Raw genomic sequence first — 16,127 nt, forward strand, 5'->3', positions numbered from 1 at the left:
CTAGGAGTTTCCCAGTGAGAAACCACCCAGATCATCAGGACCATGATAAAGAAAGTGACTGTGGAAACAAAATAAAATTCAAACAAAAGCATGGATGAGCTAAGTGACGAGCTAACCTCATCCAGGAAGTAGCATTATCAAAAATGCCTAGTGATGGCCCCAGAACTCAGAGGTAATAACCCTTTGTTCTTTACCGTAGCTTATCTCAAGCATATTTCAAGAATCCGTTTGCCAATGACATGGATAAACCTCAGAAGGATCATGCTGAGTGTAAGAAACCAAAGACGAGCACATGTCCAAAATGATGCAAACAAATCCAGCGAGACAGAAAACCACTCACTGGGGTGGGTGGAAAGAGTAATAGTAAGGCTAAGCTACAGAAGAGCAAAGAATTGTTTGTTTGTTTGTTTGTTTGTTTGTACAAGGTCTCTCGATGTAGCCCTGGCTGTGTCCTGAGACTCACCCTGTAGACCAGGCTCACCTTGAACTCACAAGAGAGTTGCCTGCCTCTGAGCAATTGTAGGAATGACTTCACATATGCAAATGTCAGACTTCATCAAATTGTACTGTTTATCACTGCAGAGCAACTGTGCCTTTAAACCTGATAAAGCTTTTTAAATGGTTAAAAAGAGTATATCATCCATTGAGCTTGAGCATATAGTAGAAGTTCTCAGCCTCAATACTATTGACGTTTCAGCATTGGGGACAGGGCAGTATATTGTAAGGTACCTGGCCTCCACCTGCTACTACCAATAGCATCACCAGTGGCAACCAAAGATGATGCCAGACACTACAAAAAAAAAAGAAGTTGAGAACCTGTGTCTATACAGAGAGGGGCATAGCCCATGCTCTAGGAGGGGAGAGTTAAGTAATAGCAAAGCCAGACTCACAGAGAAAGGCAAGAAGTAATCATTCATGTATCTACTTATTTCTCAGAGGACAGTTGTTAGTTATTTGGCGCTAGAAACACGTCCCGAACACAACAAGACCACGAAAGAGTTTTATTAAAGAGGATAGAGGTGACAGGCCTGGATGAAACACACGTGGGTGAGGAGAAGGGGGGGGGAAGGGGGAAGGGGGAGGAGGAGAAGGACTGAGAGCCTGAGCGCCTGAGAGCCTGAGAGCCTGAGAGAGTAATGCAAGGTGGCGCCAGCTTTTTAAAGGTTGGGCCGCGCATGCGTACAGGGACTCCTGTGTGTACTCCACGCATGCGCGTAGATTACATGTAAGTATCTATCAACAGTCATTCACATTATCTCAGTGGGACTTTCCAAAGCCTGTGTGAGGTGAGGTGAGGTGAGGTGAGGTGAGGTGAGGTGAGGTGAGGTGAGGTGGCTCCTCATTCTTCAAATGTGGAAACTGAGACCTAAGAGTGTTATGTTACTGCGCTGTAGGCCTCGACACACATGGCTTGAACTCTGAGCCTCATGGGTAGGAAGTGTCAGTGATGTTCCCTGGCCAAGCTATAACTTCCATGTAAAAGCTCTGGAGGGCCAGGAGGGAATGTTCTTCCTTTCTGGTGGCAATCTAACAAGAAACAGGCTGTAAAATGTGAGGAACGGAGGATGTTCAGCTTGAGGAGGCATTCCAGGTCGAGTCTTGTGGGACAAGGAATATGAGTGAAGTGTGTTGAAGAATATTCTCTTCTGATATTTAAAAATGGGAGGACTTTGCCTCTCTGAAACAACTTGGTGTCACTGATACTGGACTGGAAGATAAGCCAGAAGTCAATGTCCAGCCCTGGGATTCCTTTCAGCAGGAAAGAGAGAGGCTGATGGACAGATGGCCATTTGAACCTCAGCCTGTTAAAGAAGCAAGGTTGCACTTCAGCGGCCTCCCTTCCCTGCACCCTCCTCCTCCCAGAGGCTAAAGCCCTTCTTTAGAAAGGCGACCTTGTTGACACAATGCCTCTCCTTGAACAGTGGGAAGAGAGGGACTTGGCAAAGGGGCTTTTATGACCCCACAGATGACGCCACATAATTCAGCCCCCTCCCAGCCCTAAGAAATCTAAATTAGTCCTCCATGAAGGGTGAGTACCCACAAGCAAATTCACACAAGCGACTTGAATCCCAACATTCTGAATGGAGCCTTAGTTATCAGGATTTTATGACCATCTGTGTGTGAGAGACAGAGACAGAGACAGAATGGATGTGAGTGTGTGTATGTGTTTACAAGGCAATAATATTTTATCACCAAGGCTTGCATTTTTGAAGTTCTTTTCTCCTTTTGATCTCAAGAAATGTTCCATTCAGGCCTTTAAATTTTGTAATTATGTATTTTAACAACTTGATAGTCAACAATAAACAGAATCATCAAAAAGAAAAAAAAAAAGTCCTTCCCCATAAAACTTAGTGTCAGAACACCACGGCCTCTCCTTTCTTTTATATTATGCAGATATAAATTTTTCATAACTGCTATTAATATCCCCACATTACCTTAAAGCTTTATTTTACTTAACATTACATAACCTACATGTGGTTCATATCCTAGCTCATTTACATATTTTAAAGGGATAGTATACTCAAATTGTTAACATAGCAGCTTACTCAACAAAATTGCCACAGGGTTTGGGCACTCACACTGCCTACCACAGGAAGTCAGTTACCTTCTAGCATGTTGTTGGTTTGTTGGTTTGCTTGCTTGCTTTTGAGACAGGGTCTCACCATGAAATTCTGGCTGGCCTGTAACTCATGTGTAAACCAGGGGGGACTTGAACTCACAGCGGTCAATCTGCCCCTGCCCCTGCCCCTGCCCCTGCCCCTGCCCCTGCCCCTGCCCCTGGAGTCCTGGAAATAAAGGCATGTGCCACCACACAAGGCTCTGGTCCATTCATTTATTCACTCGCTCATTCAAGGTGGATCAGAAGGATGGCAGCATCCTGCATACTTGGCAGAACAGCACTGCTGTAACGCTGGCCTTAAATGGCCTGCCCCCTGGATGCTGTCTACGGGAACCCCAACAGAGGAAGTCCTGCTTCTTGCAGCCAAAAGCCACCTAGCCACCACACCCTGGACAGCCTTGGGTCTCTGAGGGAGTGGAGCCCCTGCGTACTGCACCAGGTCTCCCAGGGGACTCAGTCCCTTTCCCTGGTGTCATTTGGGTCAGGTTGTGAAATTGTGTCTCCTTTATCTGCACCCTCAGTCTCTCCCTCTGTGCCTCTTTCCATCTGCTAGTGGCATTCTTTGATCCGATGGCTGCAGTGCAGAAAAGCAGGCAGGCCAGCCCTCAGGGGGCACAGAAGCCCTCCAGAGCTAGGTTTGCCTCAAGGACTCCTGCCAGCCCATTGAACTCTCTTTAGACTTCGCTGTGGGCTAGGAGGTCTCCCCAGTATTCTTTCCCTCAGTCCTTCATTCTTCTCTCAGCCTGAAGCCTTTTCTGGCTCAATTTCCATTTTTCCATTCCCTAACAAACTCCTGTATATATTTGATGTCATCTTGGCACATGCTCCTTGAAGGACCCACGGTAATACACACTGCAGGTGAAATAGTCTTAACAGATGTTTGTATGTAATGTAGCAGCTGTTGCTATAGGAACACAACCTAAAGGCCAACAGAATGGAATGCTGATAAGCATTGAGCTCATTTTACTAGAGGGTCCAAAAAGTCTTAGGGCTTTACCAGAGGAGTGGAAAGTGTGGGGACTGAATACATCTCCATTAGCTGATAGTCTGTATAGACCAAATATTTTCTTTAGAAAGCCCTCAACTCTGGAATCCCTTGGCTGAAGGATGTATGCATAACTTCTAACTCTCAGCGGAAATTACCATGCTGCTCTCCAAAAGATGTCATTTTACATGCACTAGCAAATTGGCTTTGCAATTATTTCTCAACCCTTGGGTTTCTTTCCCATGACTTCTCTCCTGGCTAGTTTAGGAGGAAAGTAATATACAAGTTTTTTGTTTTTTTGTTTTTTGTTTTTTTAACTTTCACATCTTTTGTTCAGAGTGGAATGAACTTGCCCTTAGGTTTTGTCTCCTGTTTTTGCTGTTCCTGAAATGGATGGTCCCTGACCTGGAGCATGCCTCATTCTCCTTGTAGCTCTCTGGATACTGTCTTCAGTCTGTTTCCCTTCTCCATGGATTCTTCATACCACTCTAATAAAGTATTTTGTAGAAGGTGACATCTTCCCACCACCCTCAAAAGTCACCTGAGACATTTAGGGTATGCATTTCCTAAATGGATGCCAAATGTACAGGTGTAGATTCTTTACAGTGGGTACCTCCAACTCAAGAACTCGAGGAACTTTCCCACAGTGATTGTTAAAGGCTGATGAGGACCGTGTGAGAAGTCTCAAGTTTCTTGCTGATAAGGACCATGGATGAAGTCTCAGGTTCCTTACTGATGAGGACCATGGATGATGCATGACTGAACATAGACAAAACTGTCCAGGGAGAGTGGAGAGGGGAGAAGGCAGAGAATCAGTCACTGGGGAACCCTGCATGTGGGACTCGGGAAAGGATAAGGAATGCAGACATGAAATCAAGAAACTAGAAGAACTGCTCCCAGATGTAAGTGAAGGAACAGAGAGGAACCACATGTGACCAAGGAGGGGCATTGCCTTGGGCAAAGATGACTCTGTATCTTCAAGAGCAAATTCATCAGTGATGGAAAAGTGAAATGTGAGCAAGTGGGAGCAGCAGGGGATGCTGGTCTGTAGTGCACGAGAGGAAAGGAGCCATTTTATCAAGACAGGGATTCTAGGTACCAGAGTTACCCAAGCATCCTCCTGGACAGAAGGGGAGAGGCAAGAGAAAGGGGACACTGGCCACCCTTCACAAAAGGTCCAGCATGTAATGACTTAACAGGAAAGCCATCCTGTAACATTAAGCTAGTGTAATGGTTTAGATATTCAGTGTCCGTTTCAAGTTCCTTCCCCTCACTTCAATGTTTCTTCTGCTCTGATCGGGTGGTTCACATGCTGCCCCCTAGTTCTCTTCCTAGACACAATTCACCTCAGCTCTGCATAGCCACACAGCATCCCTGGTCACTTCTGTCCTTCATGGACACTCTCAAGCTTCCACTGAATTCCCTTTTGCTAAGAATCCAAGCATTCTGCTTGTAATCAGTCAGCCTGGAGTCCACAGCACAGTACCATGTGCTATTTTCAAATCACTGAAGGGTCCTGCTTTTGATGAAAAAAAAAAAAGAGAGAGAGAGACTTGCTAACCCCAGGAAACAGGGGGCCTCTTTGTCTACACTGCACAAGATGTCCAGAAAATATAACTCAAAGCGATCAATTTTAGCAACAGCAGGCAGAGAGATGGTACATCTCTGACAGTGCTGGCATGAAGCAAGCAAGCCCTAAGAAGATGAGAAGGAGGAGGGGGGGGGAGGGTGAGGGGGAGGGGAAGAGAAGAAGAAGAAGAAGAAGAAGAAGAAGAAGAAGAAGAAGAAGAAGAAGAAGAAGAAGAAGAAGAAGAAAGAGAAGGGCTGCCACACCCTGCTCAGTAGCCAGGAGAAACAAAGTTGTTGGGTTTTTGGGGTTTTTTTTTGGTTTTTTGTTTGTTTGTTTGTTTGTTCTCCATTTCCCCTAACTTTTGTTCTGAATTCACCTGAGTGTGCTGTAAGTAGAGCCTTCTGATGCCTCAGTGATGAGATGAAGCTTGTAGTAGAGATGGCTCCTTTCCCCTGGGACCTACTCCAGTGCCTCCTACAACTGGCTGATCCTCAGAAAGTAGATCATTCACATGAAAATATCATTGGCTCCAAATGCTTCTGTTCAGAGGTGTATTTTAAACCTTTTCAAAAGTGAGCCTGGAAAGGGCCAGCTAAAACATTACATAATGAGGAATATGCCGACCTTGAGGAACAGAAGGAAGAAGGGCCCAAAGGACCTTCCTGTGGGCACCAAGTCCACACACAGGTGTACCACATGGATGCCTACGCAGCCACCTTCCAGGCCAGCAGAAGGGTTCCCTGCCATGAAATCAAGGGGTTTAAAAAAAATCTGAATAAATCCACTGTCTCAGTGTCTCAATTCTTCCAGGGTCTTGAAATATCATCATTCCCTCTGCATATGCTTTTTAGATATCCAGAACCAAGAAGTTCCACAGTTAAAAAAACTTATTTAACGTTTTTAACTAAAATTTCCCAAACTTCTTGAGTTTGGGTGCCTTTTCTCTAAATACTGCCAATTAGCAAGCAGAAGCCTGTATCCTGGGGTCCACACTTTGAGTCTGCATCAATTTTTAAAAACTCAAATCCTATTTCCCTGTTGACTTTTATCAACATTCTGGCATTTTCTTCTTTCCTTGTTGAGTTTATCTAATACTTTGGCTTGAAGCCTAACTTATAAATCAAGGTCACAGTTTTGCTAGAAAGCCTTATCCAAAATTAAAAGTGTTTGGTGAATGGTTTTTTTTTTTTTTTTTAATGTAGCTTCCCTAAAGCAGAGTGGCATCGTCCTACCACAGCCTCTGTTCCCTTATTCATTCACACATTCATTCACTCACCCACACAACCTTCCAGAGGCCTAAAGAGAAATACAGCTAAGATGATGAGGGACAGTTCCCTGGGGATGAGTCCTACAGCAGAGATAAAAACTAAAAAAATCTATTTCCCTCCCATCTTGTCAATGGAAGGCAAAGGAGGTCTTAAGGCCCACACCAGGGCTCACAGGGGAGGGGAGGATTTGGGGTTACAGGTGACAGGGATTCAACCCCAACTAGCTTAAGCAAAACAGTGAATGCGTTTGGCTCATTACCTAGGAAGCCCAAGGATAAAGATGGTGTGGTATGACCAGCTTCATAAAGTTTGCCTGCCCGTCTGTTCCTTCTCTTTGCTGTTCTCTACAGAATTGAATCACCTGTAGTGCACACAGGCTTCTTCCTTGAAGCAAGGCAGGGAACAGAGTCCAATGCATTCACCTTCCTGCCACATGACCAAAAGCAAGGCTCCCTGCTCAGCCTTCTCTCCATCAGTTTCAGAGAAGGCTTCTCATGTTCCACACCAGCATTTACATCCCAATATCGAACCCATCCAAGGACCAGGGCCCATCAGTGCACTGCAGCTACCAGCTCTTCTCCTGCCCACAAGAGCTTCAGATGGGCCCTGCAGGTGCTGACGTTTACTGGTGATGTCTGGTTTCCTACAGTGACACCTTCTCTGTGCTCTGCCTGGTTTGGTTGGATTTTGCTCCAGCTCAGGGCTGTAACTGTCACTTCTTGCTTTCCCTTTTTGGACTCTAACCCACACTGTCCTTTTCTTCCAAGAAAAAAAGTAAAGCCATTGCTCTTAACCTGGAAAAATCATCAGTCCCAGCGCTAACCGAATGTGTTCTCAAGACTCAACATTCTGCCTGTGCTGGTTGTTTCTTTAAGTTCGTATTGCTTTGCAAATGCCTCTAACCCTAAAGTCTATCACCAAATCCTTCCATTTTGATTGAATGAGGTGTAAAGAAAACAGATCCCTGATCCTATGACATTCCAAAAGCATAAAACTAAAGAAACAACCTCACCCATGCAACATGCCACATAAATTTGAACATTTAAGTACATACACTATTGTCTACATGTGTTCATTATACGTTCTCTTTAACAGCGTATCCAAGTCCTTGGATGTATGTGTTTGTTTTGCTCTGTTTTGTTCTATCCCAGACTGACCTGCAACTCTCAGCGACCCTCCTGCCTCAGTTTTCCAGGTACTGCATTACAGACAGACATCAGCCATGATACCCAGCTGTTAATAAGGATCCTTGAGCTCCCTGTGGCAAATTCAGTTCTAGACTTGTAGTTTTAGAGTTTCTCAAATTCTATTCTGAGAACCCCCATTGTATGTATCAAGATGTGTGGGGCGGCTTGTCAAAATGCAGATTCTGGCTTTCGTTTTACATCTATTGAGTTGGAATCTCTTGGGGGGAAGTCTTGGGAATCTTTGGTTTTTAAGCTTTTTAAATGACAGTTCCATAACCTAAAATGTGAGTAGTTCTCTTCAGAAACTTCGGGGAGTTTTACTGGGATTTTTTTTTCACCCTTTGTCAGTAAACTGTAATGAGCCATTCTATGTATCATGCTGTTTTCAAGTTTTATGACAAAAGTATCTCCACAGCTAGTTATAGAAGGAAGAAGCCCCTCAGATCTAGAACTACCCACTCCAAGGAGGTCACCTATTAATGAACAAGAAAGGCAAATTCCACTGTAGCAAAATTTTGTGACTGTAACCAGCAATTCAATGTGATTTGATTATCATGGTTATGTAGCAAGAATTGGCTGTGATAAGACCCAACTGAAATTAATCACAGAAAGAAATTTGTGTGTGTGTGTGTGAAACTTTCTTCCCTGTGAACATCCTCATGAAAACAGGATTTGATTTCCATGGCAGGTTATCAGGTCATGTATATGAAAACACCAAGGTGGGGTGGGATGTTCACAAAGTCCATGCATTTTGGAAAAGGAAAACTCTTTGGATAAAAGCAACCCTTCCTCCTACAGAGGAAGAAACTAAAGACCATGTCCCGGACAGAAGAACCTCCCAAAGTCTCCATTTCCCAGTACTTCTGCTACCACACAGTGACATAGCGATTCCTGGAACAGCCACTGCCCTCAGAGTCAGCTGCGATTGCAAACAATACACACGGGGGAATGGGAAGTCGATATGTGCTCTAGGAACACACACACACACACACACACACACACACACACACACACACACACACACAGACACACACACTCATCTACATACATACATACATACATACATACATACATACATACACACATATGCATATTATAAACTATGAAATAAAAGTAAAGGCCACACACAAAACATGAGACTTAGAATAACACCATTCAGCCACTCGGAGTTCCCTGTCTATTATCTCCTACCATCAAGGCTACATGGTAGAAGTGTTTGAAAGGCCAGTGCGACTTCACCAGCACTACTAACATCTGACAAAGCTAAAACTGTACATAGAGCATGATCCTAATGTATCTTTGGGTACACTGAGTATAAATCAAGTACTGCTGTGAAGCCCTTCTCTTGTGACCTACTGAGGATCTGCTACAGGCCTGAGGCAGGTTTTACTATTCATTTTCTTGTTCAGCAGATATGTATGGAGCAGCAACTTTGAACTAGAAGCTATGACATGCCTCACAGTCCTAAGAACAGTTGACAGGGGAAAGCAAAATCATATGCTTAATTGCAGCTGGAAGTCACAAGCTTTGCTGCCAGGTGCTAGCAAGCTATGCTGAGTTGGAGAAGGCACTCACGCAGAAGGGACAGCAGTCTGTCTTGAAATACAACCAGGAGTCTACCTAACTGAAAACAGAGAAGGACCATGCAAGTCTCGAGAAGCATGCACAAAGATGTGAAAATGGAAGTCAGAGATCACATGTGGGCAAGGCTGGGAGATTTAAGAACAATAGCAATAAAGACTATAAACTGGTGACTGAGGAAGCTGCCCTTGAGAACTGCCTTCTGGAGAGATCTGCCCTTCTCCTTCCCACCCTGAACACTTCAGAGGCCTTCTCAGCTCTCACAGTTCTCATCCAGAAAATCTACTAACATTCCTAGAGTTCAGAATTAATCCTTGAAAGGAACAGAGTAGAGGGGAAATTATTTGTTCCCAAGGTTGCTGTAAGATCGGGTCTTCTTTCCCTGGGGCTTAGAATCACAGAGCATCAACTATGTTTATAGCAGCATTATTTGTAATAGCCAGAACCTGAAAACAACCTAGATGCCCTTCTATCGAAGAATGGATTAAGAAAATGTGGTACATAAACACAATGGAGCACTACTCAGCAGAGAAAAGCAATGACATCATGAAATTTGCAGGCAAATAGATGGAACTAGAAAATATCATCCTGAGTGAGGTAACTCAAACTCAGAAGGACAAACATGGTATGCAATCACTCATAAGTGGATACTATAAGTAAAGCAAAGGATAACCAGACAACAAACCATAACTCCAGAGAAGCTAACTATCAAGGAAGATCCAAAGAGGAACACATGGATCGCCCTAAGAAGGGGAAATGGATGACATCTCCTGAGCAAACTGGGGGTGAGGGGTGGGCAATGGAGGGTAGGGGCTGGGGGATGAGAACATAAGGGAATGGGATGGTTGAGCTGGAACAGGGATGGAGTGGGAAAGCAATGAATGAGATACCATGGTGGAGGGAGACATCATGGGGACAGAGAGAAACCCAGTGCCAGGGAAGTTGCCAGGAATCCTCAGGGATGACTCCAGCTTGGACTACTAGAAATAGTGGAGAGGGTGCCTGAACTGAACTGGCTTACCCCAGTGATCAGATCGTTGAATAACCTAACTTTCATTACAGAGCTTTTCTTCAATGACTGATGGAAGCAGATGCAGAGATCCACAGCCAAAAACCAGGCAGAGTTCCAGGAGTCCAGTCGGAGAGAGAGGAGGGATTCTATGAGCAAGTGCATCAGGATCATGATGGGCAAACCTGCAGAGACGACCAAACCAAACTAGTGGGAACTCCAATGGCTGTGGAGCCTGTATGGGACTGGACTAGGCCCTCTACCTGGCGAGACAATTGTGTAGCCTGATGTGATTGGGAGGCCCCCTAGGTGGTAGGATCAGAATCCACCCCTGGTGCATGATGGGGCTTTTTGGAGCCCACTACCTATGATGGGACACCTCGTGCAGCCTTGCCTTCTTGGGGGGGGGGGGGGGGGTTAGGGGAGGCTGGGGGGAGCAAGAGGAAGGAAGAGGGGGATCTTTGGTGTGTAAAATGAATGAAAAAATTCTTAATTTAAAAAAAAAAAGAATCACAGAGGGTACAGCAGGTGTTTTACATTGATGAGAGACCAGTGAATAGTAGACAGTATTCCTCCATTTATAAGCAGGCTGACCAAAGAAATTGAGTTCTTGCTGTAAACATCCTGCAAGTTTGCTGTGACACTGAGACATGATGTGAGGCAAGGCATCTGTCACAAAGGTTAAAGTATGCCGGACACTCGTTGAGGTTAGGTGCTTGCACAAGACAGTCCTTTCTCCCGTTCCCATAGCAAATCTTTGTTAACTACAGAATGAACACAAAGTAAATCCGAATTGGATTTTGCTCTCAATCCAATACAAGGCCTCACAATCCAGTGGGGGAGATGGAGGACAGACCCAAACAGCGATGCTAAGGAAAACAGTCACCAGAAGTAGAGAGGGTCACAGGGGAAGCGCTGAGGGAAGAGATAACTTGGAGTTATGTATGGAGGAGCAGAGCGGGAGCTGAGTGAGACACAGCCCAGCCAGCACCTCTGCTGTTCGGCTGTGGATGCGGACAGCGACCATCTGATCCTCTCATAGAACCAAGACAGGCAGGATTCAGAAGTGCCTTAGATCCCACCACTTCACACCCCTGGCAGGGCGGAGTTCGGGACCCCTACTTCTCACTGGGAGCACTTAACCACATGCCACTCTGCTCTCAAACCTTGAGTTCATTTGCAGGCTTAGAGTCGAGGACGGGTCACAGGGAACCGGCGATGGGGTAGCTGGCCACAGTCCCAGGTCAAGGAGAGCAGGGACTCGCCAGAGGCACGGCGAGAGGGGAGGGCTGGAGCGGGTGGGGGCCGGCGGGTGGGAAGGCAGGCCGAGGGGCGGGCAGAGGGGGCGGGCGGCCCCAGGGTGGTCCAAGATACTGGCCCAGGCCCGGAGCTCACACTCGGGCTGGCGGGCCATGGGGCGGCGGGCCCCGGCGCTGAGGCTGCTGCAGGCGCTGGCGATGCTGATGTTGAAGCCGTCTCCGCTACAGCCCCGAGAGCTGCCGGGGTCGCGCTGCCCCGAGCCCTGCGACTGCGCCCCGGACGGCGCCCTGCGCTGCCCCGGCCCTCGCGACGGCCTCTCCCGACTGTGAGTACATGGCGCCCCGTATCCCTGCCTTTTGCTGCTCAGGTGTTGAGCCCTTTCGCAGGAAAGCAGGGCATAGCTCTTCATCCTAGGAAACTTGTCACCCTTCCGAGTGATGAGGACCCCTGAGTTTGGCTGTTTTTGTTACTCCTGTGCAGCTCATGCCTGCACTTTCCTCGTGGGGGAAACTGAGGCGGGTAATTTAAAACTGCCCCCAAAGCCACAGGAGGCCTCTCTTTGTGGCTGACTGAAGGTCTGGTAAAGCGGGTAGCCCTCCTTCACCAGTGTTCTCTACCTGAGTAGTCTGAGAGGGTATGAGCCTTGACCCCCTGGGTCTTAGGTAGGCTGCTGTGGGCTCCGCCCCTGTGGTCATCTAGGGGCAAAGTGCTCAGGCCCTAGCGCCCACCCGGAGTGACCTGATTTGTCAGCGGGGATGCTGGCAGTCTGGCCTCCAGCCACCAGGTGAGCTCCTAAGTGCCTGTGGCAATGTGCTTGCAGCTCAGCCTGGTTAGCTATGTAGTGAAAGACAAGCCTGGCGTCTGGCTTCTGCTCTGCCACCCATAGATGTGAGTGAGGGATTGCAAGCATCAGCAAGTAGAGGAAGGCCACCCTTCCTGAAGCCACGGGACGAAGACAGGGGGGAGCCATTAGTACCAAGATACCAAATGTCCTTCTATTTAAAAAAGGGTTCCTCACAGTTGCATGCTCCTGTTAATATGGAAATGGACTGAAAGTTGGTAGGTTAGTAGCTCCCAGCGTCTGGGGTGGGTGTCTGCTGATGGCTACAAGGTTAAGGGTGATGAAATTTTTCCAAAGTTGGATTGTGGTCACGGCTTCACATAAGAATACTAAAACAATCATTTGAAATAGGGGGATTTTGTTACATGACTTTCATCCCAATAAAACCACCAAAGGAAGTAGGGGGTACCAAAAAACGCACCAGTGTGGTGGAGATCTTCCCTGGGCTCCATTTGAAAGGATGACATGGTAGGATGGGGCAGGAATGAAACCCTGGCATCCCCTCGGGAAGCCTGTCTGTGCCAGCTTCTTGGAGGAATTTACCCTTCCTGAGCACTAGGTCTGTTCCCTGTGGACACGTTAATGGCCTTCAAGGAATCGCTGTGGTTTTAAGAAACAGTCTAGGGGTGAGGGTTTTCTCTGAATTAGTTTCCATTAACTGTCTTGCCAGCTCTGCTCCCTGAAGGTGATGGCCATGCTGATAGAATTTGTTTCAATCAATCAACAAATCTATGGAACCTGCCTCCCCAGTTCTGGCCTTGCCCTTCCATGACAAGCCTCCTGTATTGCTCTTATAAGTGATCGAGTCACGAACACCCTTCCTGCACACCTGGCTTGTATGCTTTAGACAGTGATGCTGAGATCTAACTAGATGGAATCCCTTGTTCCAGGTCCCCCAGCTGCAAAGAGGGACTCTATTAATTACTTTTCCACGGTTGCCTGTCTAAGAAAATTACTTTTCCTTTAATTTAAAAAAAAAAAAAAAAAAAAAAACACCCTGCTTCCAACTTCTTTAACTTTGGTACCAGGTGGAAACTGCCTATAGCTAAGGATGGAGAAGAAATAGATAAGCCAAATTCTAACCTCTTTGACACTAAGCTGTTCACATGTTGCCTCAGGAGGGAAACCTGGTAGACCCCTTCCCTGAAGAAAGCAGAAGTAAAAATATAAAAAAGATGCTTTTCACTGCCCTGTAGCACAGTTGAAACAAGCCTTCAAAATAGTTGCAGGGCTCACTATGGCTAAGTGGGGAGCAAGAACAACAAAATTAAAGTGAGCAATTCTGGTTCTCCAGAAGGGGTTGGTTCCAAAGGCATGGGAGGGAGCCTAGAGAATCCTCAGCATCCTCCACAGGCCCTCCCTTAGCATGCACCACTGACAGCATCCTCTCCTAGACATTTAGCAAGCCTCACACCAAGCAGGGCAACTCTTACAAGGTCATGCTTCCTGAAGACCAGATGAATGAGAGATGACCTTGTCCTTCAGGCAAGAACTCAGTGAAGATAGTGACATTGTAGGAACAACAAGGAGAACCTAGCATCCCTGGGGAAACAGATGCTTATTTTTAAAAAATAGGAAGGTTGTCACTTCGAAACAAAGTTTCTCCAAGTGTGAACTTGAGGCTGCAAAGGCGCATCTCCAGGCTAGACTTGGATTTCAGATTGATAGTACTGAATTTGAGATTCTGGCAATCCCCAGAGAACACTCCAAAGCATTGCTCTTCAAGGTGGCATAAACTTCCTCCAGCTATATGGATACCTTTCCCATCACCCTCTTCATACATATGTCTATTTATTCAAGGAAGAAAGCATAAATTTATAAGCTCAAACTCAGAGACAAATGGAAACCAATCAGAACAATGGAAGGTTCTGTTTTGTTTCATTTCGTTTTTCTTCCAAGAATAGAGGAAGAATTCCGTAGGGAAGGACAGAAGGAGGACACCATGGATGAGGAAGGACGTATTTGTTAGAGTGAGTTCTCAAGCAGAGCAGTAGGAAAGCAATAGTCTGAGAACTTTTGTTTTGTTTTCTGGAGCTGAGGATCAAACCCAGGGCCTTGCGCTTGCTAGGCAAGCGCTCTACCACTGAACTAAATCCCAACTCCTCAGTCTGAGAACTTAAGGGACTTGGGATAAGGGTGGTCTGTGTGCTGGAAAAAGAAGGTGTGGGCAAAGGTATAACTCAATATTGAAGTAAAGTGGAGGGCCACAGGCTGTCATCCCCATCATAAATGTATCATTTATGATGGGAAGTAAATGAAGCAGCTGAAAAATCATCACAAGACAGAAAAATACCAGGGATCATGAGAGAGAGCTGAGGTTTCGAAATAAGGCTTCCAGAGGGGAGCTGTGGTCTGGTACAAACATGTATGGGCTAGGCTTTGCAGAGGGAAGGGGCACCCAGGCTGCAGCAGTTAGAGAAGGGAAGTGCCTTGTGGTGCCTCAGAATTGTCTCCCTCAACAGATCCCTCTGAGCTTTAGTCGGTCCAGATGCTGAAAACTCTGCCTTCTGAGGTCTCTGTCTCAAGTTCACTGCTTGGTTTAAAAAGAACAAAAGGGAACGTGAGTGATAATTGCTTATCACTGACAACGCGCTGCTGGCAATTTTTCAAAACGGCATCATATTTTCCTCTCCTTCCATTTCTCATTAAAGACATAAGTGTTCAAAACCTAAACTGTGACACAAGAAGCAGCCTCCTACTTTTCATTTGTTTTAATAGGGGGGGAGAGATAAATGGAAAGAAATAATTTAAAATTTTCCCTTTCCTTTCTTCCTGTTAGCCCTAGGTAACTGGTAGGAGGGAGGGGGTGGGGAATCTCACCTTGCACATAGTTATATAAAGATCTTTGTCTCTATGACAACAGAAAGGTTGATCTGCTTGATATGGAAACAGCTTCTGAAAACCTGTAAGTACATGCTAATAATAATTGTGGCAATTTATTGTTTGCATGTTGTGTCTTCTAAACAGAGATCAAGTTTCTAGATGTTTGTTAGTGACACAACCCAGAGACTCTGTAAGGAGAAAACGTGAGCACCCACGAGTCTAGAGTCCCCGGAAGATGGGCCTCCTGACACTTTCCTGAGTGTCTCTCTCTCCACCACTCCTGATGGGGTCAGGGTCCAGAACAGCCCCCCCAGGCAGTGACTGCGGACTCACGTGGAGAATGTGGCTCCGAGGGGAAACTCACCCAGGAAACTAGTGTGAGAGGAGAGAGGGCATACAAGGCTTGAAGAAACTTAGAGATCTGGGGAATCCTGAGGGACCCAGTCCTCCAGAGGAAGGCTTTGTGGACCAAGGTGAGGTGAGAAAGCTGAACCTTGAAACAGAGAAGGAAGCCATGTAAGAACTAGAGGTTCCGCTAGAGGAGCCTGGCTGGGAAGAAAAGAACTAAGTTAAGTGAGGTCTTCCTCTGCTTCCTTCTCCCAGACCCTTTGGAGAGAAAAAAAAAAAAAGCAATTTTAAAGGAAGATGGAAAGCCATCAGAAATCCTTGATTTTGTACAGAGAACTGTACAAAAAGAGAAAATATCCCTGTTGGCTAATTCAGGTCATTGTTTGATGCTTGCATGCAGAGATCAAGCACAAACCATGATTGGGAATCTCTTCTGTCTGGGGCCTTCACCATGCTTGCTACACACACACGTGCACACACACACACACACACACACACACACACACATACACACTTACACATATACACACTCACACACACACACCCTCACACTTACACTCACCTCCAAATACAGACATCTTTCTTCCATATATCAGCCTTCTCCAACAAAGCAGTTGTCTGAACCTCAGCACCTT

The 16,127-nt window shown here is 46.1% G+C and overlaps 1 protein-coding gene across 2 annotated transcripts in view; it reads left to right on the top strand.

The window, feature by feature from the left end:
• The first annotated feature begins 11,632 nt into the window (after positions 1-11,632).
• Positions 11,633-16,127, top strand: part of Lhcgr (luteinizing hormone/choriogonadotropin receptor) — a 55,022-nt gene continuing 50,527 nt past the window's right edge. For both annotated transcript variants that reach the window (XM_036171010.1, XM_036171011.1), the window contains exon 1: positions 11,633-11,805. In XM_036171010.1, the coding sequence (XP_036026903.1) occupies positions 11,633-11,805 (173 nt within the window). The remainder of the gene's footprint in view (positions 11,806-16,127) is intronic.

This window comes from Onychomys torridus, chromosome 21 (assembly GCF_903995425.1).
Source record: "Onychomys torridus chromosome 21, mOncTor1.1, whole genome shotgun sequence".
In the NCBI taxonomy this organism is placed as follows: domain Eukaryota; kingdom Metazoa; phylum Chordata; class Mammalia; order Rodentia; family Cricetidae; genus Onychomys; species Onychomys torridus.